This window comes from Orcinus orca, chromosome 2 (genome assembly GCF_937001465.1).
Source record: "Orcinus orca chromosome 2, mOrcOrc1.1, whole genome shotgun sequence".
In the NCBI taxonomy this organism is placed as follows: Eukaryota; Metazoa; Chordata; class Mammalia; order Artiodactyla; family Delphinidae; genus Orcinus; species Orcinus orca.
Window position 1 is genome coordinate 156,077,478 of NC_064560.1, and position 25,924 is coordinate 156,103,401.

Below are 25,924 nucleotides of genomic sequence, written 5' to 3' on the forward strand. Positions count from 1 at the left end.
TGTCCTATGGTTTCTTTATAACAGCAGAAAGGGAAGGAAATAAGTAAGTCCAAGAACAAAGAATTTGGTAAAATTTGTATGTCCGCCTAATATAATTTTATGCAGCTGTTAAAGTGTTTATGAAGTTTATGTAGAAATAGCAGAAATAGTTATGAAAGAAAACCCCCCCCAAACCCCAAAAAACCCAAAACCCACCAGGATCCAAAATTTTGTGTACACTATGATCACAAAACTGTAAAATAAATATGCATGAGACAAAAGGTCTAAAAGAAAATAAGCTGAATGCTGAGTGGCTGTGTTAGAGTGAAGGATTTTTTTTCTTTATTGTCCTCATGTTTTATGATGTGGTTAAAATTATTTTTACAGTGAAAGCAATTAGCATTTTAAAGGCTGAGTGTAAAAGGGTCCTCACTGGCACTCTGATTTGAAAGTATTAAGTAAAATACTAAAAACTTCTTATAGTCATCATTTACAATCTCTTAAACTTCTAAAGATCATATTTTGAGACTGTCAACCTCAAAGTTTATCAGCTTGCTGGTAGATATTCCTGCCATGATTTGCATAGAAAAGAATAACATAAAGGACTCTTTCAACTCCTTCATTTTACAAATGAGAACTCTGAAGCCCAGCCTCCCGACAGTAGCAGAAGCAAAATTTGAACCCAAGTCTACTAGGTTATCTAACAGTAATCTAACACCATTTATAGCTCCACATCCACCCATGAGTATTATTAGTAGATTTGTCATGTCTATTGGCTGTTGAACACTGGCGTTACTACCATTCTGGCTAGCCTGAGGGGTTGATTCCTTTCTCTTCAGGTCTTACTCGAGCTTTCACTCTTCACCACTTGGGGGCCCGAAGATGCCTCACCCGGTTCTCCCTTTTTTAAGTCCCCCACTCTTCGCACCCCCAGCGTCCGAAGTGTCGCAGAATCCCGGCAGGGGCGCTGCGACTCCCTGGCTCCGCGGCCCCTCCCCTGGCCAACCGTCGATTGGGCCGGCGCGTGACGTCACGCCGTTCTAGCCAAACAAATGGGTTTCGGGGCGAGCGTTGGGCTCCGCCGCGCCGCGCTGGGCGCTCGGTCCGCCTCAGCGGTGGGGAGCGAGCCAGGCCAACTGCCGCCGCCGCTGTATCGCGGTGTGCAGCCCCGGGCCAGGCCCCGGCCGGGGCAGGAGCGCAGGTGGGTCTGGGCCGGGGTGGGGCGTGGCGTGAGAGCGGCGCGGTCGGGGTCTGGCGGCGGCCACCGTGGCCGCTCCCCGCCCCCTCCCGCCGGCCGCCTGCGCTCTCGGGGCGCCGGGCGGGTGGGGGCGGGGGCGCCGCCCGCGGGTCCGGGGCTCGGTCTGGGGCAAGGACCCGGCGGCCCGCACCTCGTCCGGGGGCGTCCTCTGCCCGCACACGGGCCGGGCGCTGAGCGCCCCCACGGGGCACGGAGGGTCGGGCAGGCCGGCGGGCGGGAGTGGGGTCCCGGGTCAGGGCTGAAGCGGAGGAGATCCGGGATAGGCCGTGGGGAGGCTCCAGGTCGGCTCTCCCACCCCCGGGACCGGCGGCCGGTGAGGAAATCGGGCCCTGGGTGGGGGTAGCCTCGCCCTGTCGCGCCCGCCGGGGCTCTACCGCTCCGTCCTTCCCCGTCCCAGCGCAGGTGAGCTGGCGCCTGTCCTTAACCTTCTTCGGGGACCTGGCAGGACCGAGGCTCGGAAGCTTCTCTAGCCTCCGGGCTGGCGCAAGTCGACTGCGGTTCCACCCCAGTCCCGATGAAGTCATAGTGCTGTGGTTTAGCGTGTCTGTGACGTCAGGGGGTTCCAAGAGATGAGCTGTGATGTCATGCAGACTCCGGCGGGGAGCTTGACACGCAGAAGGGCCAGGAGGGCCGGGAGGGGAGAAAAAGGAAGGTAAAGCTTCTGTCAACGCCTAGCATTGCAGAGATTTTGAATCGAAAGTTGTTCGATATCAGCATTTTACAATTTTAATGTAATAGTTGTTAAGTTCTTTAACTTCCATTTCGAATATTGTTAGTACAGTTCAGTAAGACCCATATGATTTAGGAAAATCTCAGTCAGGAGGTTTTTTTTTTGTGGGGGGTGGATGGGTGGGTGTTTAATGTAAATGCATTTGAGAAAGCTAAACTCATAGTTTGATGGCTTGTGATCGGAATTGCTGGAAAAAATAGAACCAGTTCGAGTGCTGATAATTATTTGCCTTACTCCTTTTTGCTAGACAATTTTGAAATCGTATATCTACCTATTTGCTTTCTTTGTTAGTGGTCTGGAAGAGAGAGAGGAGATTTTAAGTCAACTTTTTCTTTTGTAAAGAAGGGAGGAGGAGTTCTGAATTAATCCAACATTCTTCTTAAATAATAATTACCTGGGGATTTAATTTATCCAGGTTGTCCCTGTCCATGGATAGTTGAGGGTTTCCTATGCTTATAGCTCAACAACAAGGATTTTCCTTGTTTTCTTACTGAGACTGGGCTGTAACAGTATAATAACATATACCAGGACTGCTTGCCTGGACAAGTAACTAATATTACATCTGTAATGCTTTCAAATATGAAACTACAGAATTAAAAAAAAAATGCCCTGCCTATGAATATTGCTTTTCTTCCAAAAGAGATCAGGCCAGAAGAGAAGCTAGTCACCTGCCATTAATGACTCTCTTCAGGTATTGCAGCATCTCAGTACTTTTGCTCATTTCTTCCTCTCTATAAAATCATTTAAATAGGATCTAGTTTGAGAGGTAGATGGCTTAAAATTGAAGCATAATTACAATTTAGTGTCTTCAGCAGGAAGCTTGGATAGGAGTCCTCAGCCCGTCCCCACTGACCTTGACTTGTAATGTTAGGGTTTTTTTGTTGTTAATACTTCCTTCTCTTATTTGCTCTTTAAAAGTGATTGATAAGGTATTGTCTGTCTAGATTCTGCATCAACATGCTGGTGGAAGTCATGCTCTGTTACTACGTTTTTGTAGAAAATGAAAGCAAAAATTTACCCTTGTTAATTACCATTAGATTTGACTGGAAGTTTACAAAACAAGGTGTTCCTGTAAATCTCATTTTAATGCTTACTGTATTTGGAAATTCTATAGCATTTTGTGCAGTACTTGAAAATTACTTTATATTTATATTTATTTTAAGAAATTAGGAATCGTGTGGTGACAGTGTTAAGGCTCTAAAGACAAAATTTGGGTTTTTGGATCTTCAAGACTGATAAGTACCAAATTAACATGAAATTGCTGATTTTGAGGGTGTTAATCAACCTACTCTTTAAAATGAAAAGATCATGACAAGATATTATGTAATGAAGTTGAAGGAGGTACAGAAAGGACACTTGCATGTGTCTTTTCCAGGGAGCCTTTCTGGGGGAGACTACGTGGATCTGTGTAAATTAAATGTACTAGGGTATATGGTGAAAGTCAAACTACATGTGAGTTGAAAGACATATAAGTGCTGATAATAAAATAGCTTCTCCTTGGCAGTACGTTTTTTCCTCCTCAATGGTGTTTAGCAGTTATGATTTTTTTTATGAAAAATGAGTTGATAGGGGCTTCCCTAGTGGCGCAGTGGTTGAGAATCCACCTGCCAATGCGGGTTTGATCTCTGGTCTGGGAAGATCCCACATGCCCTGGAGCCACTAAGCCCGTGCACCACAACTGCTGAGCCCGTGTGCCACAACTACTGAAGCCCGCACGCCTAGAACCCGTGCTCCACAATGAGAGAAGAGAGAAGCCACCACAGTGAGAAGCCCTTGCACTGCAACGAAGAGTAGCTCCCGCTTGCCGCAACTAGAGAAAGCCCGTGTGCAGCAATGAAGACCCAACACAGCCAAAAAATAAATAAATAAAATAAATAAATTTATTTTTAAAAAATGAGTTGATAGGTGGAGAATAAATGTCTTCATGTATTCTGATATGACCTAGGAACAATGACAGGTGTAAAAAAACCAGCTTCTTTGTATAGTTGTATAACCGTTTCACCAGCCATAACACATAACACTCTGAAACATTTTTACAGTTTGTTTCTACTTTTGGCAGGTTATTTTTCACCCAGGCCTAGCAGTTTTGGGTCTAGGAAGCAGCTTCCACTTCTTATAAATGGAAATTTATTTGAGATCGGTATTATTTTGAAATATTTTGTCATTTTATCCAGTTACAGCATTTAAGGGACTATATCAGCCAGTCATTAGTGATATAGCATCTTTCTGACAGGTAAAAGCAAATGTGAACAATGAAAGTGTTGTATTTTAGAAATTCTTTAGGATATGTTTATTGGATCAATTCTATTAATATAACATCTAGAATTTAAATTCTTGTACAAATTTTCTACTTTCTTTTCTTTTTTTTTTTTTTTTTTGAGGTACGCGGGTCTCTCACTGTTGTGGCCTCTCCCATTGCGGAGCACAGGCTCCGGACGCGCAGGCTCAGTGGCCATGGCTCACGGGCCCAGCCACTCCATGGCATGTGGGATCTTCCTGGACCTGGGCACGAACCCGTGTCCTCTACTTTATTTTCTAATAACTTTATGCTCAGCCAGTTTAATTTGCACAGTTTTGATACTCTAGTAAACCTTAATCTTGTTTTCATATTTGTTGGGGAGAGAACTACTAATGGTTAGAAACATCATTCAGTGTTATCTTCCAAAATTTGCAGCTGTTTAGAACCAGATACTTGAGAGAAGCTACTATGGTAGAATGAATGCCTTCCTTGTTAGGTCATGTGTGACAAAGGCAAAATTCAGCAAGTGCATAATCTGCAGTCCTTTGGAAGCTACAGTAACAAAAAGCAAATTAACTCCCAAGTGCATTTAGGTCATTGGAAGTTGAATTCCTATCCATTCTTACTGTTGCATAATTTATCTTTCCCCCTGTAGTTCATGTTTATGGCACTTTGAAGCTGATGAATGTACTGTATTATCTGGGAAAAGCATTAATAATTTAAATGTAGGTGTTTCTTAATGTCAGTTGAAAGAGTTTGTCAACCTTCTGTTTCCAGCTCTGTCTTCTGGTTTGCTCTTCACAGAAGAGGCTCCAGATCTCCCCTTTTTAAATGTTCAACTCCAGAAACTTAGCACACACATTTTCAACCCTCAGCACAATGTAGATTTAAATGTGAAACTAAGCTCTATTTATGTGTGTATTATATTATTAGCAGGCATGGGTTTTATTCATCTAACAAACATGTTTTGAGTACCTCTCTGCCAGGTCCTCAGCCAGGGACTGTGTGACATTTGTTTTAACATTCCCTTGCCATGGGGGCCATGGGTCTGAAGGGCAAGAATTGGACCAAGAGGATGAACCATTTATGTTATGCAGATTGGCCAGAGGTTTCGTCTAAAGGTCAGTTAAGGAGGTATTAGAAGCTCAGGTAAAAAGAATAGGGAACAGATTATCATAGCCCAAGACAGACAAAGGGGTCAGGCTCCACAGGTTTGGATTGTGCTAGAATGAAGGGAGCTTAGTGAGAGCATTTTCTTTCAGGCAAGAGCAAGCACTCAAGGCCAGAACTAGTCTGTATAGGCAGTCTAAGACTTGAGGTAGAGAGGAGAGGAACAATCCAGACATCCCTCTCTCAGAGGCATGTATATATACCTTCCTTTTCTTCTCTAAGGTCAATCCTTTAATTGACAAACTTCTGAAATAATGTAAGCCTCACATTATTTCCACTCTGCTTTTTTCCCCTAACATTTTATCATGAAAATGCCAATCACAGAAGAGTTGCAAGAAGTGTTTATACATTGAATATGAATATCTAAATATCCACAATGTAGATTCTGTAATTCTTATTTTGCTGTATTTGCTTATCTATTTATCCATCCATTCTACCCTCTATGTATTTATCAATCCATCTTATATTTTGGTTGTATTTCAAAGTAAGTATACTTTACCAGTAAATACTTCTGCATGCCTATCATGAACTATTTGTTTACTTATTAAATAAGTAAACAAATAGTTTAACTTGTCCCTTAGTTTGGACAAGTTCATACATCTATTTAACCCATAACCCTGTCAAGATATAGAACATTACCATTTCTACGGAAGCTTTCTTTGTTCACCTTCCAAGTCAATTTAATTAAATTTTTAATCTCCTGCAGTCTTACTTCCACTCTTCTGAAACTACCTGTTGAAAGGGCCTAGCTGTTAGCAGTGCATTTGAGTGGCATTATGCTGGGTGTTCAGAATATAAAGAAATGAAGAACATAGCCTCTGCTCTCTTTAAGCTTGTAATTTAGTTTGGATTTTAATTAGGTGTCTGATAAATGTTACATGAATTCAGAGGAGGCAACTGGGACTGCCAGACAAAGCTTCCTAGGTGTGGGCCTTGGATTGGGCATTTATTTTGGGATCTGGAGAAGAGAGTTTATTTACTTATTTATTTTAAAAAGACTGAGTAAAAGTATGGTATTAAAAAAACAAAAAGAAAAAGTTATGGTATGAAGCTGCAGTAGCAGACGAGGGACCCAATTATGGAGGGAGTTTGAGCATTATTTTTTACTCAGGACAATCTTTGAGAAAGGAAGTAATGTGAAAAACGGATCTTTTAGTTAAATTCCTAGCCCATTTGTCATCTTTGGTATTTAGTTGTACAGAAGACATCTTCATTTTTTGAATTCTCTCCTTTCGGTTCTTTGCCTATCTCTGATTTCTTCTGATTTATCAGCTTGGCCTTCAATTCTTTCTCTTCCAGATCCAAACTATCTAAAGCTCTGTTCTCTTCTTTTTTTTTTTAATTGAAGTATAGTTGCTGTACAATATTATATGTTAACAGGTGTACAATATAGTAATTCACAATTTTTAAAGGTTATAGTCCATTTATAGTTATTATAAAATATTGGCTATATTCCCCATGTTGTGCAATATATCCTTGTAGCTCATTTTATATCTAATAGTTTACACCTCTTACTCCCCCACCCCCAATTGGTAACCACTAGTTTGTTCTCTATATCTTGAGTCTGTCTAAAGCTCTGTTCTTGACTCTTGTTGTGCTCCTTGTAATCTGGCCCTTAGCTCTTAAGGCTTCTCAGTTATAATGCTTTCCAGGTCAAGCCTATATCTGTGTCCATAAGCTGTTAACTCTTGTTAGGTTTCTAACTGGCAATAGGATACTGTTGTTTTTTTTTTCTTTTGAATTTTATTTATTTATTATACAGCAGGTTCTTAATTAGTTATCCATTTTATACATATTAGTGTATATATGTCAATCCCAGTCTCCAGATTCATCACACAGATGCTGCTTTTTTTTACATCCATGTTTACTTTGTATTTATTTTTCAAGAATCTGTAGCAAGAGCATTTGCTCTAAGTAGCTGTAGCAAATGGGATTTATTAAGAAAGAGATAGGTAAATGTTGAGTAGGCTGAATGAACAGATTAGACTGAACTTCTAGAACAAACACCACAGAGACACTGTAGAACTTGCCTGATAAGGGAGCTACTGCCATTACGGGCCACCACATGTGGCAGAAATTTTAACTTCCTTGGGCAGGAACATCATTACATGTTACTTTCTGCTCTCTATATCTTAAGTGGGCTGCTTGGCCACACTTAGGTCTTATGTGAAACCTTAGCTTCAAAGGCATCTGGAAAATGTAGTTTTTAGCTCTACAGCCTCTGTAAAATAGGAAGTCCATGTGAGAGTGGATTGGAGTGCGTATTGAGTGAGTCTTCAGCACACTTGGTTTGTGAAAAACTAAACTCATTTTCCCCAGATTCCCTAATGGTGGTAAAGTGAATCCTTTTGTAATTTTGCTGTTGCTATGCCAAGAAATGGATATTGCTCTGGTTTCCTGAGATAGAAACTATTGCAATCAGCTGTACCATTTAGATGTTGAGTGTAGTGAGTATAACAGGAAACCAAATCAAATTTACTGGCTTGTAGTACTAAAAAGACCAAAGATGAAGCTTGATCCACTTGTACTTAGGTGGTCAGAATCTCATCTTCTTCTTATTTCCTTTATTTAATAAGCTCTGCTTCCATGGTGTTGTCCCTTTGTGGTTACAGTGTGTTTGTCAGCACCTCAAGCTCTATGTCCTTCTGTCATCAAATCCAGAGGTGGGGAAGGAGAGTGCTTCTATAGAAGCTGTAGGGCAGGGCTCTTGACAGTTTTTGCTCCATAGACACCTTTGGCAGTCTGAAGCCTATTGGACCCGTTTTCTGAGTAGTATTTTTAAATTACATAGGATTACAAAGAAAACCAGTTACATCAAAATACAGTTATCAAAATATTTTTTTAAATTATGAGATAGTAACATGTGCTTCTGTGTTAAATAATAAGATTTAGCGTGGGTCTAATAATTTACAAGTAATGATGAACATTGTCACTGTTTGGAGGTGTCTGCAACTTACGATTGTGTGATAGGAAAATATCTATGATTTCTACTACTGACAGTGGCAGATATTGTTAATATTATTGTGGTCTGACTGACTTCCCGATAGAAGGAAATGCTAAATTTCAGTTGGAGGTTACTGAAAGTAAAGATAATTTCCCCCATCATCTGAGTTTATAAACATCCCAAATTGAGTACTTAGCCACTTAGCACTTTATACCGTTATTTATTACTCTTTGTTTCATGTGTATTAGTCTTCTCTCCTCTACTAAATTCTAAGCTTTCATATCTTATATCCCCAAATTGTAGACACATAATTGAAGGCTTAGCTTTTTCCCCTTATCTTTAAGGACATACCTGGGCTATTTAAATTTGTACCTTTAAAAAAAATTTTTTTTTCCATTTTTCTGTTTAACTGAGACACCTTCTAGCAGATTCAGTTATAGGACTTTGTGTATTAAAGTGTTCATTTGCTTCTTGAAAATTAAAAATTTTAAAAATAATGTATTTTAAATAATAATATAAAAATAGTCTATCTAAAGCTCTGAAATCACTCTTGGAACTACTGTAGGGAATTATTGATTAAGCTGGAGTTTCTGAAGATGAAATTTGAGTTTGGTAAGGAAGTCTCAAAGGACACATTTGGTCTATTGTCCAGGAACCAGGAGAGGCAAGCTTGTTTCCAAAGTAGGGCAAGAGATTTGATTTCAAGTTCAGTCATCAGGAATGTTCTCTGGAGGTTCTAGGTACTTTCTACACACCACTTCAGCCCTTGGGGTTAGGTTTCTCTGGTTCAGGCTGTATTCTAGTTGAAGAGCTATACCATCATCACAATAGTCAAGCTTATTTGGGATACTACAAGGACTATGAAAATGGATCCTGAAAAGTCCGTAGAAGGTCTATAGCTTTATGCTTTAGGAATCCTATTTTTCATTTGACATTTTCTTTGCCTATGTTTTATTCAACATGCTATGTGGTTAGCTTGATAAAATGGTTATATACCACCATTTTTAACTTGTGGAATTTCAAGGCCTTTTATTTATTCATTTACTGAAAAAAAGGGTAGCATGTTTTATACTCCAGGCATTATGCTCAGTGCATTAGTTAACTTCTGTCACTTTTTCTCTTAGCACTATTTACAGATCTGTGTATTCTTTGGCAAGTACCAGTCTTAAATTTAAGAATTTATTCTTTTGTCTTTTTATTGTTTATCTTAACACCTTGTGGGTTCCCCTGCCGTATCATTAATAGAATTGATTATTAAAGTCCAGATAAATACTAACTTTTCTGGAAAATCCACATTTTTGTTTGTATTAGTAGGAGGTTGTATATTAAAACATAATTTTACACTCTAGTTGCATATATTTTATAACATATAGTATAACATATAGTATAACATTTTTGCATATATAGTATAACATTTTTGCACTTAAAAATGACAGTATAACACATTTTAAAACTACTGATGTTTAAAAATTTCATGGCCTTGGAATTTAAGTGAAAACTTTAGCCATGTTAGCTATTGTTTTGTTTCTGAATCTAACAAATGAATTATTTCCTCTCCTTTATTTGATCTAGGGGCTTAGCCTCTGTATTACAAATGTTATCAGTTACCTAATATTTTTGTGTATATTACCAAAAAGTTACTTGATTCTTACTGTAGTTGTTACCTTGTTTTATTTTGTGAACCAACTTTGACTATCTTGTCTATATTGCTTGAATTTTTTTTTTTTTTTTTTTGCTGTGCCACGCAGCTTGAAGGATCTTAGTTCCCCCACCAGGGATGGAACCCATGCCTCCTGCAGTGGAAATGCGGAGTTCTAATCACTGGACGGCCAGGGAATTCCCTATTCTGCTTGAATTTTAATTGTTCTATTTTAGTAGAGAATGAGGAGTTGTAAAGCCTTTTTAAAGAATTGTTCCTTTATTAAAATGTCATGGATTTTCCCTTTTTAGGGGACATGGAAAGAAGGGGACTATGCCTCTTTAAAAGATATGAGTAATTTTGGAGATTAAAATTTGCTTGCCAACTCATTTGTTGGGTTACATAAATATTATGGTTTCATTTTATTAAAATTCTTTTCATGTGTTCCCAGTGTTTCCAGGCATTTCTTTTACCAAACACCTGTTGAGTCTTCTCTTGTTAAATGGTTCTGATTTAGATACGTGTTACCTCTTGACCACAGTTTATAGTCCAATAGAATTCTTAAGATTTTGGCTTTTTGAGTAAGTCCCTTAAGGACTGGTCTGACAATTACTGATTTGTTTCCTATAGAATCAAGTAATAATTTGTTAGAATTGAATCTGAGTAACCCCTATCCTTGTGTTTATGCCGTTTATTTCGTATTCTTTGAGAATATTATATGAAATTAATTTGATTGGTCCATTTTTCTTTCCTCCAAATTGATAGTTCAGGAGAAGTTAGGAGGAAATTAATCTTTACCTTTTCCCTTTACAATTTTTCAAAAACAATGAGCATAACTTCTCACCTTTCTACTTGCAAAGGATATTAGTGTTACTGGTTTACTAAGGTAATAGCAGTACCACTTTTGAAGATTTCAATTTAGTGTTCTTGGCAGATAGCAGATCTGTTTTTTCCCCCTTTGGAAAAAGTCAAGCCTTCATTAATGAACCTCAGTATAATTACTCAGTTTTTAAGAAATTTGTCATTTGTATGCTTTTAGTGTAGACATCTTATTCAGAGAAGTAAAGCTTAATTTCATTTCCATGTGCACTGTCTTTGTTTCTAAACTGTTAGTGTTCAGTTCACCAAATGTTAATTCTATGCCTACTTTGAGCCTTCTACATTTGAATGTTCATTTAGTCTTTGTTGCTGAAATCTTTATAGGATAATACACAGTACTGTATTGGAAAATATAGTCTTTGCCTTCAGAAGGATTTACTTTGAAGGGCTTAATGATATTGTCTATGCCTACTTGTGTGCCAGAGGCCCCAAGAAATTTCCATAGTAGCTACTAGGAATTTCTAAAGGGTTAGAGATTTTGTTTGTGACCATCCAACCCTGTTAGAAACAATTTAATATTTTTACTGTTATCAGCAAGAGCATGTAAATGATGCCTCCTTTTTCTGGGTTTATTTGTATGTATTTGTCACTTAAGAGGTTGTTGGTAGTTGGGATCATCAGTAAATGGTTGGTGGCCTCTGACTTAGGATCTGAATAGTCATCTTCCGGAATTAGAGCAAGAGATAGGGCTTTCTTACTGAGTTACCTTTTTTTTTTCTTTTTTTTTTTTTGTGGTACGTGGGCCTCTCACTGTTGTGGCCTCTCCTGTTGTGGAGCACAGGCTCCGGACACGCAGATTCAGCGTCCATGACTCACGGGCCTAGCCGCTCCGCGGCACGTGGGATCTTCCCGGACCGGGGCACGAACCCGTGTCCCCTGCATTGGCAGGCGGACTCTCAACCACTGCGCCACCAGGGAAACCCCTTACTGAGTTACCTTTTAAAAATAAAAATCCCAAATTTTATGGATTTATAAAGTGAATATTTTTTATTTCATTCAACTTAATTATCATTACATAGAAATAAGTATGTGAAAATGGTATATAAAATATATATACTAATCATACACAAAAATACATGAATGTATAGGCCAAGGCTTGGGCAACTGACAAAATTAAATGGTCTATTTAAGAGTAGTAGATTTTCAGTAACTTTTTTTTACATAAATTTATTTATTTATTACTTACTTTTGGCTGCGTTGCGTGTTTGTTGCTGCGCACAGACTTTCTCTAGTTGCAGCGAGCAGGGGCTGCTCTTCGTTGCGGTGCGTGGGCTTCTCAATGCGGTGGCTTCTCTTGTTGTGGAGCACGGGCTGTAGGCGCCCGGGCTTCAGTAGTTGTGGCTCGCGGGCTCTAGAGCGCAGGCTCAGTAGTTGTGGCTCACGGGCCTAGTTGCTCCGCGGCATGTGGGATCTTCCCGGACCGGGGCTCGAACCCATGTCCCCTGCATCGGCAGGTGGATTCTTAACCACTGTGCCACCAGGGAAATCCGAGTAACTCTTTTGTTATACTGTTTACACCATAAAAACTTAACAGGATTTATATATACACGTTACAAAATAGTGTTGAGAACAGAAAACCAAGTCAATTTGATAAATTTCTCAGAAATCCTCATTTTATTTCAATTTCTAATCTGATACGGAGACTTTCACATTACTATTTGTAACTCTTCAGAATCTATACTCCTAACAAGAAAGAACCTTTTGTTTGATTCCTTCAGCTAATCAGAGAAAAGCCTTGTTGGCCTTTTTGATTTAGCTAGCTGCTTTTGTTTGTTTTTCATTAAAAGCAGATAATGAGAAATTAAAAGATACATAGTATATATTTCCAGCAGTAGAATGACCCCAGTGCTTCTCTTTTTGGTTAAAATGTTTTCTTGCTGTTTTCCTCAAAAGAAGAGTTCTCAGCACTCTCCTTCCCTTTTTACCCCTTCCAACACTTTTTATTCTTTTGTCATTTTTGTATCTAGTGGTCTCAGTAATTAAGTTCAGTGTGGGATCATCTTGAAACTAAAGTCAAAGTAAGTCTTCAAATCATTAAAATCTGCATATACCAAAATTTCAAAAAAGTTAAACGAAATATTTAATTTTGTTTAATAGGATTAAAGAACATTTATTTTTTAAATAGGTAATGTGTTTGCATGGTTCAAAATGTGAAAGGTGCAGAAAGTGAGATATTTTCTATTCTGTGCCTTGGGCATACTTTTCCCTCACTAGGGCAACCACTGTTACTAGTTTATAGTCTTCTGGTGTATAGTCTATTTTCCCTACCTTTAAAAACATAAATGGTAGCATAGGGCTTCCCTGGTGGTGCAGTGGTTAAGAACCCAACTGCCAATGCAGGGGACACGGGCTCGAGCCCTAGTCTGGGAAGATCCCACATGCCGCGGAGCAACTAAGCCCGTGCGCCACAACTACTGAGCGTGTGCTCTAGAGCCCACGAGCCACGGCTACTGAAGCCCACCTGCCTAGAGCCCGTGCTCCGCGACAAGAAGCCACCACAATGAGAAGCCCGCGCACCACAACGAAGAGTAGCCCCCGCTCGCTACAGCTAGAGAAAGCCCGTGCGCAGCAACAAAGACCCAATGCAGCCAAAAATAATAAATAAATTAAAAGTAAATTTATTAAAAAATAAATAAATGGTAGCATATTCTACGTAACATTATCTTGCCTTTTTCACTTGATTTTTTCATTCTTTACATATTGGCATACGAAGAGTGTATTAGTGATAGAAAAGCTAAACTAATAGTGGGTTAAACAATGAAGTATTTCTCTTATAAAAGTTCAGGTAAGTGTTCTAGGGCTGGTATAGCACTCATGGCATACTCTTTTCTCTTTCTCTCTTTTTGAGGCATAATAATTACAGTAAAATTCACAGAAACACGTGGATAGTTCGATAAGTTTTGACAGTTGGATGTACCTGTGTAGCAAACGCTGCAGTCAAGATAGCCCTTTAGTCTATCCTCATTCCCCTTGTCCCCTGCCTGGCAGCCCCACCCCCATCCCACAGTGATTGCCTGGATTCTTTCTATGCTCTTACAGCTCTGCTGCATGTTGCTCTTGTCCTCATTGACCTAGCTGGATCTCCAACTACTGCAGCCCATTCTAAGCAGCAGGAGGATGCAAGAGGGGGCAAACGTTTACATGCCAGCCTTTTTACAGGGAGGTTTCTAGAAGCTGCTACTTCAGGACACTTCCAGTCAGGTTTTGTTAGCCAGAACTTAGTTCATGGCCACATCTGAATGCAAGGGAGGTTGAGAAATGGAGTCTTGCTATCTTTTCCTATTAGAAACAATGTTGTAGCGAATAATTTTCTTCGTGGGTTGTCTTTTGGGATAAATTCCCAGAAGTGGAACTGCTGGGTCAAAGAGTATTTGCAGTTTGAGAGTACACCTATTTTTTCATATCCTTGCTGACAGTTTTCATATTTGCTAATCTCATTGGTAAAACATGATGACAGGGCAGCTCTAATATGCCTGATAGGCCATTTAAGTAGAAAGAGACAAAGTACTTCTGCTCTATGTACGATACCTTGAAAACATGGACTACACAGCCAGCTAATGTAATGCTAAGTTGGGTGAAGCATATAACAGCATGTTACCATTTTATTTAGGCCAGTCCTAAGAGGAGACTGATGGTTGAGGTTAGAAGAGAAACGCTTCTAGCCATAAATACTTAGGAGTGTTTTTCAGGATTTGTGCACTTAATTGAAAAGTAGATCAGGGCATGAGGTTAAAGTGTGCTACTCTTTTTTCTTTTGGTCCTCTGTTTTCTCTTGCATACATGCCTTAATATGTAGAAACTTGTTTTCAACTAATCTTAAAATATCCGTTAACATAATTGGGGAAAAATAAAGTAATCAATAAATATATTCCATTTGGTTCCTTTTTTTTTTTTAGAATTATTTCTTTTTCTTTTTTTTTTTTTTAAATTTATTTATTTATGGTTGTGTTGGGTCTTCGTTTCTGTGCGAGGGCTTTCTCTAGTTGTGGCAAGCGGGGGCCACTCTTCATCGCAGTGCACGGGTCTCTCACTATCGCGGCCTCTCTTGTTGAGGAGCACAGGCTCCAGACGCGCAGGCTCAGTAATTGTGGCTCATGGGCCTAGCTGCTCCGCGGCACGTGGGATCTAACCAGACCAGGGCTCGAACCCATGTCCCCTGCATTGGCAGGCAGATTCTCAACCACTGCGCCACCAGGGAAGCCCCATTTGGTTCCTTTTATATGACATTTCTTGTTGTGGGTCTCTTAACTTTCTAAGCTTTTACTCTCTAGTTGCTAAGTGGGATCAGATAAATGATATAAAATATATTCTGCTAAGATTGTAATTTTTTATAGTGTAAGGGTTTGTAAAATGTGTTTTCAACTCTATAAATACAACCTTTTGGTTGGGATTTGAGGGAAAAAAATTCATAGTATTTTTCTTTGCAACTAAGTGGTATTATGAGCTATACTTACTTTTGAAGTAGTAAATAGCATAAAAGATATATAATGCATATGTTTTTCCATACCACATGATGAGGTCTTGGAGAGCAGAGACCTCTTACTTAGCTACCATGGTGCATGGCATATAGCACCATGTACTTGGTAGATCACATTTTTTCTACAATTGAAGTGGATCTTGGAAAAGTGTTAGAAAAATTATTAGACTCCCAGTAGCAATGTTTTGGCCTGTTGGAGGCAGGGGGAGAAGATGTTAATATAATATCATTGTTAGTACTTTTGAAATTTTCAACTCTTTAGGTGAAGAAACTTAAGGGGCCAATATCTGTGCTTTAAAGAATAGAGACTTTGAGATATTTTCACTGTAGGTAGTATCATCCCACCTTATCTGGAGGACAGATTTCTGTAAATCTGCCTTTTTTTTTTTTTTTTTTTGAAAAGCAGTGAAGTGAAGGCCCAATAAGCTAAATAACAGAAAAAAACCATATTTCTTACACTTCAGAACTTTGTAGTCAACCTCAGTCCCCTTGCTGAGGTCTTTATAGTTGAGAATAGAAAGTGGTGCATATCATGTTCTCTTCTGTGTCCTTAGCTAAACATTTGTTGAATGAATTAATATAATTTTTTTTTTTTTGGTTTTGCTAGCACAGGTTTTTCTTGGGAGAAGGTGATATTAGTAAGAGACAACATTTTTGCTTATTTGTTAGATCGTGGTGATGGTGTAGGCAAGTGCTTGCCTTGGGCTGTTACCTGTACCTAGATAAATCTTCATGCCTAACTTCCTTACCTCTTCCAAATCTCTTAAGTAGCACCTTCTCAAGGAAGCCTACGCTGACCACCCTGTTTAAAATGGCAACCGCCACTCTCCTCCTGCACTTCCAAGTTCCCCTACCCTAGTCTGTTTTTCCCCCATAATAGTTACCTCCTTGAAGCATATACTATAAAATTTACTTATTATGATTATTTATTGTCTTTCTCACCACGAAAATGTTAGTTCTTTGAGGGCTTTGATCGTTTGTTCACTGTATTCCAAGAGACTCATAGATGCTCAACAAATGTTTGTTGAGTGAATGAAGGTCAAAAAGAAAGTAATGTGAGAAAGCTAGCTATAAAATAATTTACATTAAAAATTTATATTTAGAAGTACTTCCATTGTTTAAAAAGTTTTGCTTTTTGTCTACCACTGTGTTCCATAATGATACCAAGGTAAACAAACCTGTGCAAAGTTTAAGGACTCTGTCCTCTTGGTAGAAAAGTGACTGAGTTTGGCTTGCTGAAATGCATCATCTGCTTCATGCTTCTAGCATCTTTTTAGTGAAGTTCCTTTCCATAGCCTTCAGTGGCTATAAGAAGAGTCTCTGTTCCACGGTGTGCAGATGGAACATCTCTTTCCTACTGGAGGTGGCTTTCTATGAAGCAAGTAGTGACAATATTAATAGCTGTCTTCTTCCCTTTCTTTCTTCCTTCTTTTCTTTCTTTCTTTTTTTTAAAAATTTTAATTAATTAATTAATTAATTTATTTTTGGCTGCGTTGGGTCTTCGTTGCTGCCTGCGGGCTTTCTCTAATTGCAGCTAGCGGGGCTACTCTTTGTTATGGTGCGCGGGTTTCTCATTGCAGTGGCTTCTCTTGTTGCAGAGCATGGGCTCTAGGCGCGCTGGCTTCAGAAGTTGTGGCACGTGGGCTCAGTAGTTGTGGCTTGCAGGCTCTAGAGCGCAGGCTCAGTACTTGTGGCACACGGTCTTAGTTGCTCCACAGCATGTGGGATCTTCCTGGACCAGGGATCGAACCTGTGTCCCCTGCATTGGCAGGTGGATTCTTAACCACTGTGCTACCAGGGAAGCCCTCTTTATTTCTTTTGACTAGGTCTTAATGCCAAACATTTTATGTGTATTTTTAAAAAAAATCTTGATAACAACTGTATGAGGAAAGTATTTAGTCCCTTTTTTCTTGCAGAAAACTGAGTCTTAACCTGCTATATAAAAAAATAAATAAAATAAAATTCAAAAGAAAAAAAAAGAAAACTGAGTCTTAGAGGTTAAGCAGCTTGCCTAGGCAGTGTGTTGGAGCTGGATTTCAAACCCACGCAGTCCGACTATTGAGGAACTTCACTACACAAAAAGCCTTCCTAGTGAAGAGCACCTAGAAGTGAAAAAGAAATTAGCAACACCTTAGTGAAACTCTAACTTCACAGAGATCTTTTATTTGCTCCAGCTTCTCAAGAGTTAAGTAGATTGACTGAGACCACTGTGATTGAATTAGTAATGTTAGATTAAAGTTAACTAATGCTGATTTAAATAAAGTGTATTTAAAATAAAACCAGAGCTAGCTCCTAACCAGATCCTATTTTACTTAGACTTATAGTTTAGCTCAAGAACACTTTAGCTTATTTCTGGGGCAGAATTTGTATGCTCTTCCTTTATTTTCCCTAAAAATTAGATTCAGCAGGAGGGCAAAAGTTACAATGTGGCTGTATAGGAAGTATAATTTAGTGGAGGAGTAGAGGGGTAGACAGTGGGTAGGCTTTGCTGTTCTGGATTTTTAAGAAAAAACTTCCCTGTAATTTGTATAAAATTATACTAAACGGAAATAGTCATCCCCTACCTACCATACAAAATAATTTGTAATTTCAAATTTTGAGTAGAAAATTCTGATTCTTTAATGTGAATCACTTTTTGAACCTTAATTAACTATCTTTTTTTTCTTGTAAGATGGCATATTTTATTCCCTTTGCCATAAGAATATTTCTTCTTTGTTCCCATAAATTAATTTTAATTTCACTTTTAAAACTAGTGATTTAGGGGTAACCTAGAATCTATAATTGCAGGAAATTATGCTTAAGGATACATATTTATATGCTGAAGCCGGTAATGTGCTTTCCATAGAAGTTGTAGGACACTATTGTGTACATAGCTAGTAGAATCATTTTATTGAACAAAACTTCTCCAAAGCAAGACGTGACATACTTCTTTTGAGATACATTAAGACTGTTTTCTGGCTTGAGATGATCATTGGTGAGAGAGTTTCCCTTTTAGGTTTCCAGAACTGTGATGAGAGCATCATACTTAATTAGGTACTTTTCTTGATGCTACTATTCAATTTTAGTGGGATGAAAGTACTGAAAAGATTTTTTTCTTGTACACTTCTTTTTTTCCCTTTAAAGGAGCCAGGAAAGGCTTCTTTCTCAAATGCATCATGGTGGGGGGAAAATGTAATGGTTCAGAAGAGTTTATGGTGAAAACAGTAATCCTCTTGTCCTATGCCTCCCCAGTTCCTTTCCTGAGGGAACTACTTCAATTGTTTCTCTGTTTGATTCTTTTAGTGATAATCCCCCATATTAATGTGCTTTTACTTCCATTTCTTTTTAAAAATTAATTAATTGATTAATTTTGGCTGCATTGGGTCTTTGCTGCTGTTCATGGGCTTTCTCTAGTTGTGGTGAGCAGGGGCTACTCTTCATTGTGGTGTGCAGGCTTCTTATTGTGGTGGCTTCTCTTGTTGTGGAGCACGGGCTCTAGGCGCGTGGACTTCAGTAGTTGTGACATGCGGGCTTCAGTAGTTGTGGCACACAGGCTTAGTTGCTCTGCGGCATGTGGGATCTTCCTGGCCCAGGGCTCGAACCCGTGTCCCCTGCATTGGCAGGCAGATTCTTAACCACTGCGCCACCATGGAAGCCCTACTTCCATTTCTTGATGTGTCAATTTTAAGCATTATCTATTGACTTTCTGGAGTGATAGTCAAGATTTAGCTCCCATTTACCACCTGTCAAGAATTACAAAGGGAACTTCCCTGGTGCACCACAACGAAGAGTAGCCCCCAGTTGCCGCAACCAGGGAAAAGCTCGCGTGCAGCAACGAAGACCCAGCACAGACCAAAAAAATTAAATAAATAAATAAAATAAAATAATTAAAAAAAAAAATCCGCCCGCCAATGCAGGGGACGTGGGTTCGATTCCTGGTCCAGGAAGATCCCACATGCTGCAGAACATCTAAGCCCTACGCCACAACTACTGAGCTCATGCGCCACAACTACTGAGCCTGTGCTCTAGGGCACAGCTACTGAGCCTGTGTGCTGCAACTACTGAAGCCTGCACCTGGGGCCCATGCTCCGCAAAAAGAGAAGCCACTGTGTTGCGAAGCCTGTGCACCGCAGTGAAGAGTAGTCCCTGCTCGCCACAACTAGAGAAAGCCCGCACGCAGCAACAAAGACCAAACGCGGCCAAAACAAAAAAAGGAATTAGAAAGGATCTGAGAGTTTACTCTACTTGAAGCTAACAAATTAGCCTGCCACAGTTTCATGGATGCTGGTGGAAGGTAAAGACTCCTATTCTGGTAGGAGGCAGAGTCAGAGATGAAGTAGAGTTTATTACTTACAGCAATAGCAGTAGCTAAGGTTTCAACATTCATTTGTGCCAGAGTCCTGAGCCACAGTTCCCACAGGGCACTGAGGGGAGGGCCAGATAACACCTGTTCACATAATGAGTTTTGTTACTGGAGAAAACTCTTGAGTTTAGGGATTACAAATATTTTATAATGGGCAGTAAGCATGCCTGCTCTTTGCTCCAGAGGGAGAGAGTAGTATGCTGGCTCTTTGCTCTGGAGGAAGAGTTTCTGTCTTCTAAGGTGGTTTGATATATGAACATCCTTGAGATTATATTCCAGAACAAAGAGCAGACAATGCCTTGCTTGCAAGACGTAGAGACCCATGAAGAATTATATCCCAACACCACTACCCCATTCCCTACCTTCTTTTTGAGATAGTTATATATCATCATTTTTAGCTCTGGTCACCTTAGTAAATACTATATGTTTATTTTTATTTCATTAACAATAGGTGGTATCTTTTGACTTCTGGCTTTGAAAGAGGAGTGTTGTGGTTAGGGATCCTTATAAGTGTTAGAAAACCAGTTCAGTTAGAACTTAAGTGAGAAAGGAAATTGGTTTCCAGAACTGAGAGTCCAGAGGGATAGAGTAGGATTGGATCCATGTGCTCAGATGTTACTTTGAAGAATTGGTCTCTCACTGTATCTGTGTGCTATCCTCCTTTGCCTTTATTTTCAGTAACATCCTACTTCACCTCTCTCCCCAACCAGTACTGATTCTCAGCTCTGTGCATATTTCTGAACCAGTTGCTATGGCAAGGTGGAGAGAATAGATTAGAATAGTCAGAGCCTGGTCACATGCCCAGATGGAGATGGGTGTGGAGTTCGCCCCATTTGAAGCACATGTGTTGGGGTGGGGAGAAGGTAGTTCTACAAAGATAAAACAGGGTGCCACGACTTCTCCACATCAGAATTCTCTGTTGTATTTTTTTGGAGGGGGGGTATTGTTAGCTTTTATAACTGACCTTAAGTTTTTCGTTTTCTATAAGATAGAATGAAATTTCTGGTATCTCCCTTTTTCATTAGTTACCCCTCTCTTGATGTCCTGTATCTTCTGCTCTAATCTGTTTTATTTAGAACTGCTGCTCAGTGAACATCCTGTGACTTGCCTTCATTATGCTGATTTCGCATAGAGTCGTCTTCCTTGGTTTATTGCCTTGTTTTGCTGGGGTACATACTAAGGTAAGATGTGTGGGAGGTAAATATTGAGTAATTCCTTGTCTGAAAATGTTTTTATTTTATTCTTAAAATGGAACGTTAGTGTGGCTGGGAGTAGAATTCTAGGTTGAACATAATTTTCTGTCAGAACTTCAAAGGCATTGCTTCATTATTCACTAGTATTCTTCAATATTGATAAGTCTTACTTCAGTTTGATTCTTTTTTAAAAAATTTATTGAAATATAGTTGATTTACAGTGTTGTGTTAATTTTTGCTCTACAGCAAAGTGATTCAGTTATACCTATCTGTACATTCTTTTTCATATTCTTTTCCATTATGGTTTATCCAAGGGTATTGAATATAGTTCCCTGTGCTATACAGTAGGACCTTGTTGTCTATCCATTCTATATATAATAGTTTGCATCTGCTAATCACAAATTCCCAACCTCTCCTCCATCCTTGGCAACCACAAGTCTGTTCTCTATGTCTGCGAGTTGGTTTCTGTTTTGTAGATAATCTTGTTTGTGTCATATTTTAGATTCCACATATAAGTGATATCATATGGTATTCGTCTTTCTCTTTTTTTAAATTTAATTTTTATTTTATATTGGAGTATAGTTTATTTACAATGCTGTGTTAGTTTCAGGTGTACAGCAAAGTGATTCAGTTTTACATATACATATATCCATTCTTTTTCAGATTCTTTTCCCATCTAGGTTATCACAAAATATTGAGTAGAGTTCCCTGTGCTATACAGTAGGTCCTTGTTGATTATTTTGTATATAGTAGTGTGTGTATGTTCATCTCAAACTCCGAATTTATCCCCCCCCACCTTTCCCCTTTGGTAACCATAGGTTTGTTTTCTATGTCTGTGAGTCTGTTTCTGTTATGTAAATAAGTTCATTTGTATCATTTTTTTTTAGATTCCACCTCAAACTGATATCATATGGTATTTGTCTTTCTCTGTCTGACTTACTTCACTTATTATGATAATCTCTAGGTCCATCCTTCTTTTTTGCCCACGCCATGCAACATGCGGGATCTTAGTTCCCTGACCAGGGATCAAACCCGCGCCCCCAGAAGTGGGAGTGCAGAGTCTTAACCACTGGACTGCCAGGGAAGTCCCTAGGTCCATCCACGTTGCTGCAAATGGCATTATTTCATATTTCATTCTTTTTAATGGCTGAGTAATATTTCAGTGTGTGTGTGTGTGTGTGTGTCTAGACACACACATATCCTACATCTTCTTTATCCATTCCTCTGTTGATGGACATTTAGGTTGTTTCCATGTCTTGGCTATTGTGAATAGTGCTGCTGTTAACATTGGGGTGCATGTATCTTTTCCAATTATAGTTTTGTCTGGATATATGCCCAGGACTGGGATTGCTGGATCATATGGCAACTCTATTTTTAGTTTTTTGAGGAACCTCCATACTGTTTTCCATAGTGGCTGCACCAATCTACATTCTCACCAACAGTGCAAGGGGTATTCCCTTTTCTCCACACCCTCTCCAGCATTTGTTATTTGTAGACTTTTTAGTGATGGTCTTTCTAACCGGTGTGAGGTGGAACCTCATTGTAGTTTTGATTTGCATTTCTCTAATAATTAGCGATCATGAGCATCTTTTCATGTGCTTTTTGGCCATCTGTAAGTCGTTTTGGAGAAATGTCTCTTTAGGTCTTCTGTCCATTTTTCTTTTTTTTAAAATTAATTAATTTTATTTATTTTTGGCTGTGTTGGGTCTTTGATGCTGTGCATGGGCTTTCTCTAGTTGTGGCGGAGGGGGCGGGCTACCCTTCGTTGTGGTGCACGGGCTTCTCATTGCGGTGGCTTCTTGTTGCAGAGAACAGGCTGTAGGTGTGCAGGCTTCAGTAGTTATGGCTCACGGGCTCAGTAGTTGTGGCTCATAGGCTCTAGAGAGCAGGCTCAGTAGTTGTGGCACACGGGCTTAGTTGCTCCGCGGCATGTGGGATCTTCCCGGACCAGGGCTTGAACCTGTGTCCCCTGCTTTGGCAGGTGGATTCTTAACCACTGCACCACCAGGGAAGCCCTTCTGCCCATTTTTCGATTGCGTTGTTTGGTTGTTATTGAGTTGTGTGAGCTGTTTTGTATTTTTGGAAATTAAGCCCTTGTCAGTTGCATCATTTACAAGTATTTTCTCCAGTCCGTAGGTTGTCTTTTTGTTTTATTTATGGTTTCCTTTGCTGTATGAAAACTTGTAAGTTTGATTAGGTGCCATTTGTTTATTTTTGGTTTTATTTCTATTGCCATGGGAGAAGGCCAGTTTGATTCTTGTTCCTTTGCAGATGAGCTTTTTTGTCTTTGTTGTCTGAAATTTCCCAGTGATATAACTTGGTGTGGGTCTCTATTCATTTGAGCACTGAGTGCCCCCTATTAATTGGAAGACTCTATAAATCTATTAGTTTATTAAATCTTTTAGTTGTGGAAAATTTATATTTCTCTGAAAATTTACTCTCTTCAAGTTTTTTTTCCTTTTCATCCTGGAATTTTTGTTACTTAAATACTGACCTCCTGGACTGATGCTGTGTGTCGTTTGGTTAATTTCTTGTCTCTGTTTCCTAGTTTTACTTTCTGGGTTTTGTCTCCACCATATAAAACCTTATACTGCCTTTTTTTTTTTTTAAAGAAGATATTGGGGGTAGGAGTTTATTAATTAATTAATTAATTTTTGCTGTGTTGGGTCTTCGTTTCTGTGCGAGGGCTTTCTCTAGTTGTGGCAAGTGGGGACCACTTTCATCGTGGTACACGGGCCTCTCACTATCGCGGCCTCTCTTGTTATGGAACACAGGCTCCAGACGTGCAGGCTCAGTAGTTGTGGCTCACGGGCCTAGTTGCTCCGCGGCACGTGGGGTCCTCCCAGACCAGGGCTTGAACCTGTGTCCCCTGCATTAGCAGGCAGATTCTCAACCACTGCGCCACCAGGGAAGCCCTATACTGCCTTTTAAAATTTTTTTTTTCAAGAGTCTTTTCTTGTACTCTTTTCCCTTTTCACAGCTTCCTGTCTTGCTTTATGAATGCAACATCTTGCCTTTCTGAGGATCTCAGTTAGAGAGCTTTTCACAAGTTCTGTTCTGTTTTGTGAATTGTTTATTGCTTTGTCACATTTCTTTAACTTTTTGTTTCCTTGTCTCTTTCATGTTACAGATGTTTGATTCTGATTTAACCAATCAAATGGAAGAATGAAGCAATATGAAACTGATTGGGATCTCTGTATCTAGACAGGGTTCGTCAGCTGGTGAGCTTTGCGTTAGGGTGGGCAGTTAGGGGACCCTATTAGCCTTGGTCAGTGGTTCTAATGTAATAGCTGCTGTTAATTCTCTCCAGACTATTTAATTTCATTAAAGAAGGACCTGCCAGAATTTTTTGGTTTTGTTAATTTCCTTTGTTTATTTTGTTTTTTTAATAATGTAAAATCTCAAAGGTAACCAGGAATGTGAAGAGGGTCAATGATCTAGGGTCTAGAAATGTTCAAGTGGTCATCTTTCCTGTGCTTCAGGGTGAAAAGTTAGGGTACAGAGTAGTATAGCAGAGAGTAGCCCAGATATTGGAGCCAGACTGTTTGGGTTCAAGTCTGGTTCTGCTACTTAGTTATAGGAAGCTACTTAACAAGTTACTTAACCTTTCAGTGCCCCACTTTTCTCATTTGTAATTTTTGGACAATAATAGTACCTACCTATTAGGTTGTTAAGAGGACTTAGTTAAAAATAAATAGTGGCATTTAGTAAAATCTCAGAAAGTGTTAATTTCTTTTTCTCCCTTCTAGTAATAACAATTATGGTGGTGATTGCCCACAGCAGAAATTTTGGCGGGATTAGGTAATTGTAGATTGTGTTTTTCTCTTTAGAACCTCAAAGTGGTATCATTACTTGAAGTGCTGAGATGTATATGGGCAAATGTTTTCATAAAAGTCTTTCAAAGGTCCTCATCTTCTCTCCAAGAAAGGATCTCACTCAAGATAACTTGATAAAAGTAGTTTTGGAGCACAGCCAGAAAACTAGCAATGAAAAAATACCATTTTCACACCCAGAATCTCTATGTACAATCAGAATCATATGTGCTCAGGGTGTTAGGAAGCTTTGTTTCCATACAAAACACTCACTGACAATCCTACTTCTTGAACTTGAGAAACACTGAAAGTTTCTTTATAAATGGATATCTAGGGCAAGACTGGCAGGAGGAAATAATTCTTGAAAAAAAAATTTTTTTTTCTTTGCTTCGAGTGTTGCCCCAATTATGGTGGAACACTGTGAGATTTTCCTTACCATACTGTCTGCTATTTGTAAAATTCAGGTGAGTTGAAGGAGTAAAACTTTTTTTTTTTTTTGGCTGTGTTGGGTCTTCATTGCTGTGTGCGGGCTTTCTCTAGCTGCGGCGAGCGGGGGCTCCTCTTTGTTGTGGTACACAGGCTTCTCATCGCGATGGCTTCTCTTGTTTCGGAACACCGGCTCTAGGCGCGCAGGCTTCAGTAGTTGTGGCACGTGGGCTCAGTTGTGGGCTCACGTGGGCTCTAGAGCTCAGGCTCAGTAGTTGTGGCACATGGGCTTAGTTGCTCCATGGCATGTGGGATCTTCCCGGCCCACGGGTTCCCGAACCCGTGTCCATTGCATTGGCAGGTAGATTCTTAACCACTGTGCCACCAAGGAAGCCCGGCAGGTGGATTCTTAACCACTGCGCTACCAGGGAAGTCCCAGTAAAACTCTTGTGTAGTGGTTCTTGCCCTCCTCCCCCCAAACTTGACCCTTATCTGAACTAAGATGTTTTAGTTTGGGTTATTTATCTTGTTTTTTTCCTTCTCTCACATAGTGCAGGAAGTTCTTGGAATCTATTATTGTTACTGTTATTATAATCATATTATTTACGTTTTAAAACGGAAACACACACAAAGGTAGAGTCACTGAGCCCCTATATATGTACCAGTTAGTTTCAATATTTTGCCATACTTGTTTATTCTTGTCCCAATTAAATTTTTTTAAAGCAAATTCTAGGTATCATGTCATTTTAGACCTAAATACATCAATATGTGTCTTTAAAAAATGATTTTCCCCCATAACCACAATACCATTATCCTACCTAACAAAATTAACAGAT

The 25,924-nt window shown here is 39.4% G+C and overlaps 1 protein-coding gene across 26 annotated transcripts in view; it reads left to right on the forward strand.

The window, feature by feature from the left end:
• Window positions 1–1,021: 1,021 nt before the first annotated feature.
• Window positions 1,022–25,924, forward strand: part of FBXO34 (F-box protein 34) — an 86,066-nt gene continuing 61,163 nt past the window's right edge. For 11 of the 26 annotated variants that reach the window (XR_007475670.1, XR_007475673.1, XR_007475671.1 and 8 more), the window contains exons 1-3: window positions 1,040–1,180; window positions 20,734–20,838; window positions 23,981–24,071. Coding sequence is in view for 4 of the 26 variants with exons in the window: in XM_004279326.3 (XP_004279374.1) it covers window positions 1,032–1,180 (149 nt within the window). In the remaining 22 variants the exon portion in view is untranslated. Of the gene's footprint in view, window positions 1,181–19,243; window positions 19,589–20,733; window positions 20,839–23,980; window positions 24,072–24,599; window positions 24,652–25,924 lie in introns of those variants that run through there. The other 15 variants (XR_004476572.2, XM_033404723.2, XM_033404726.2 and 12 more) reach the window with 10 other exon arrangements.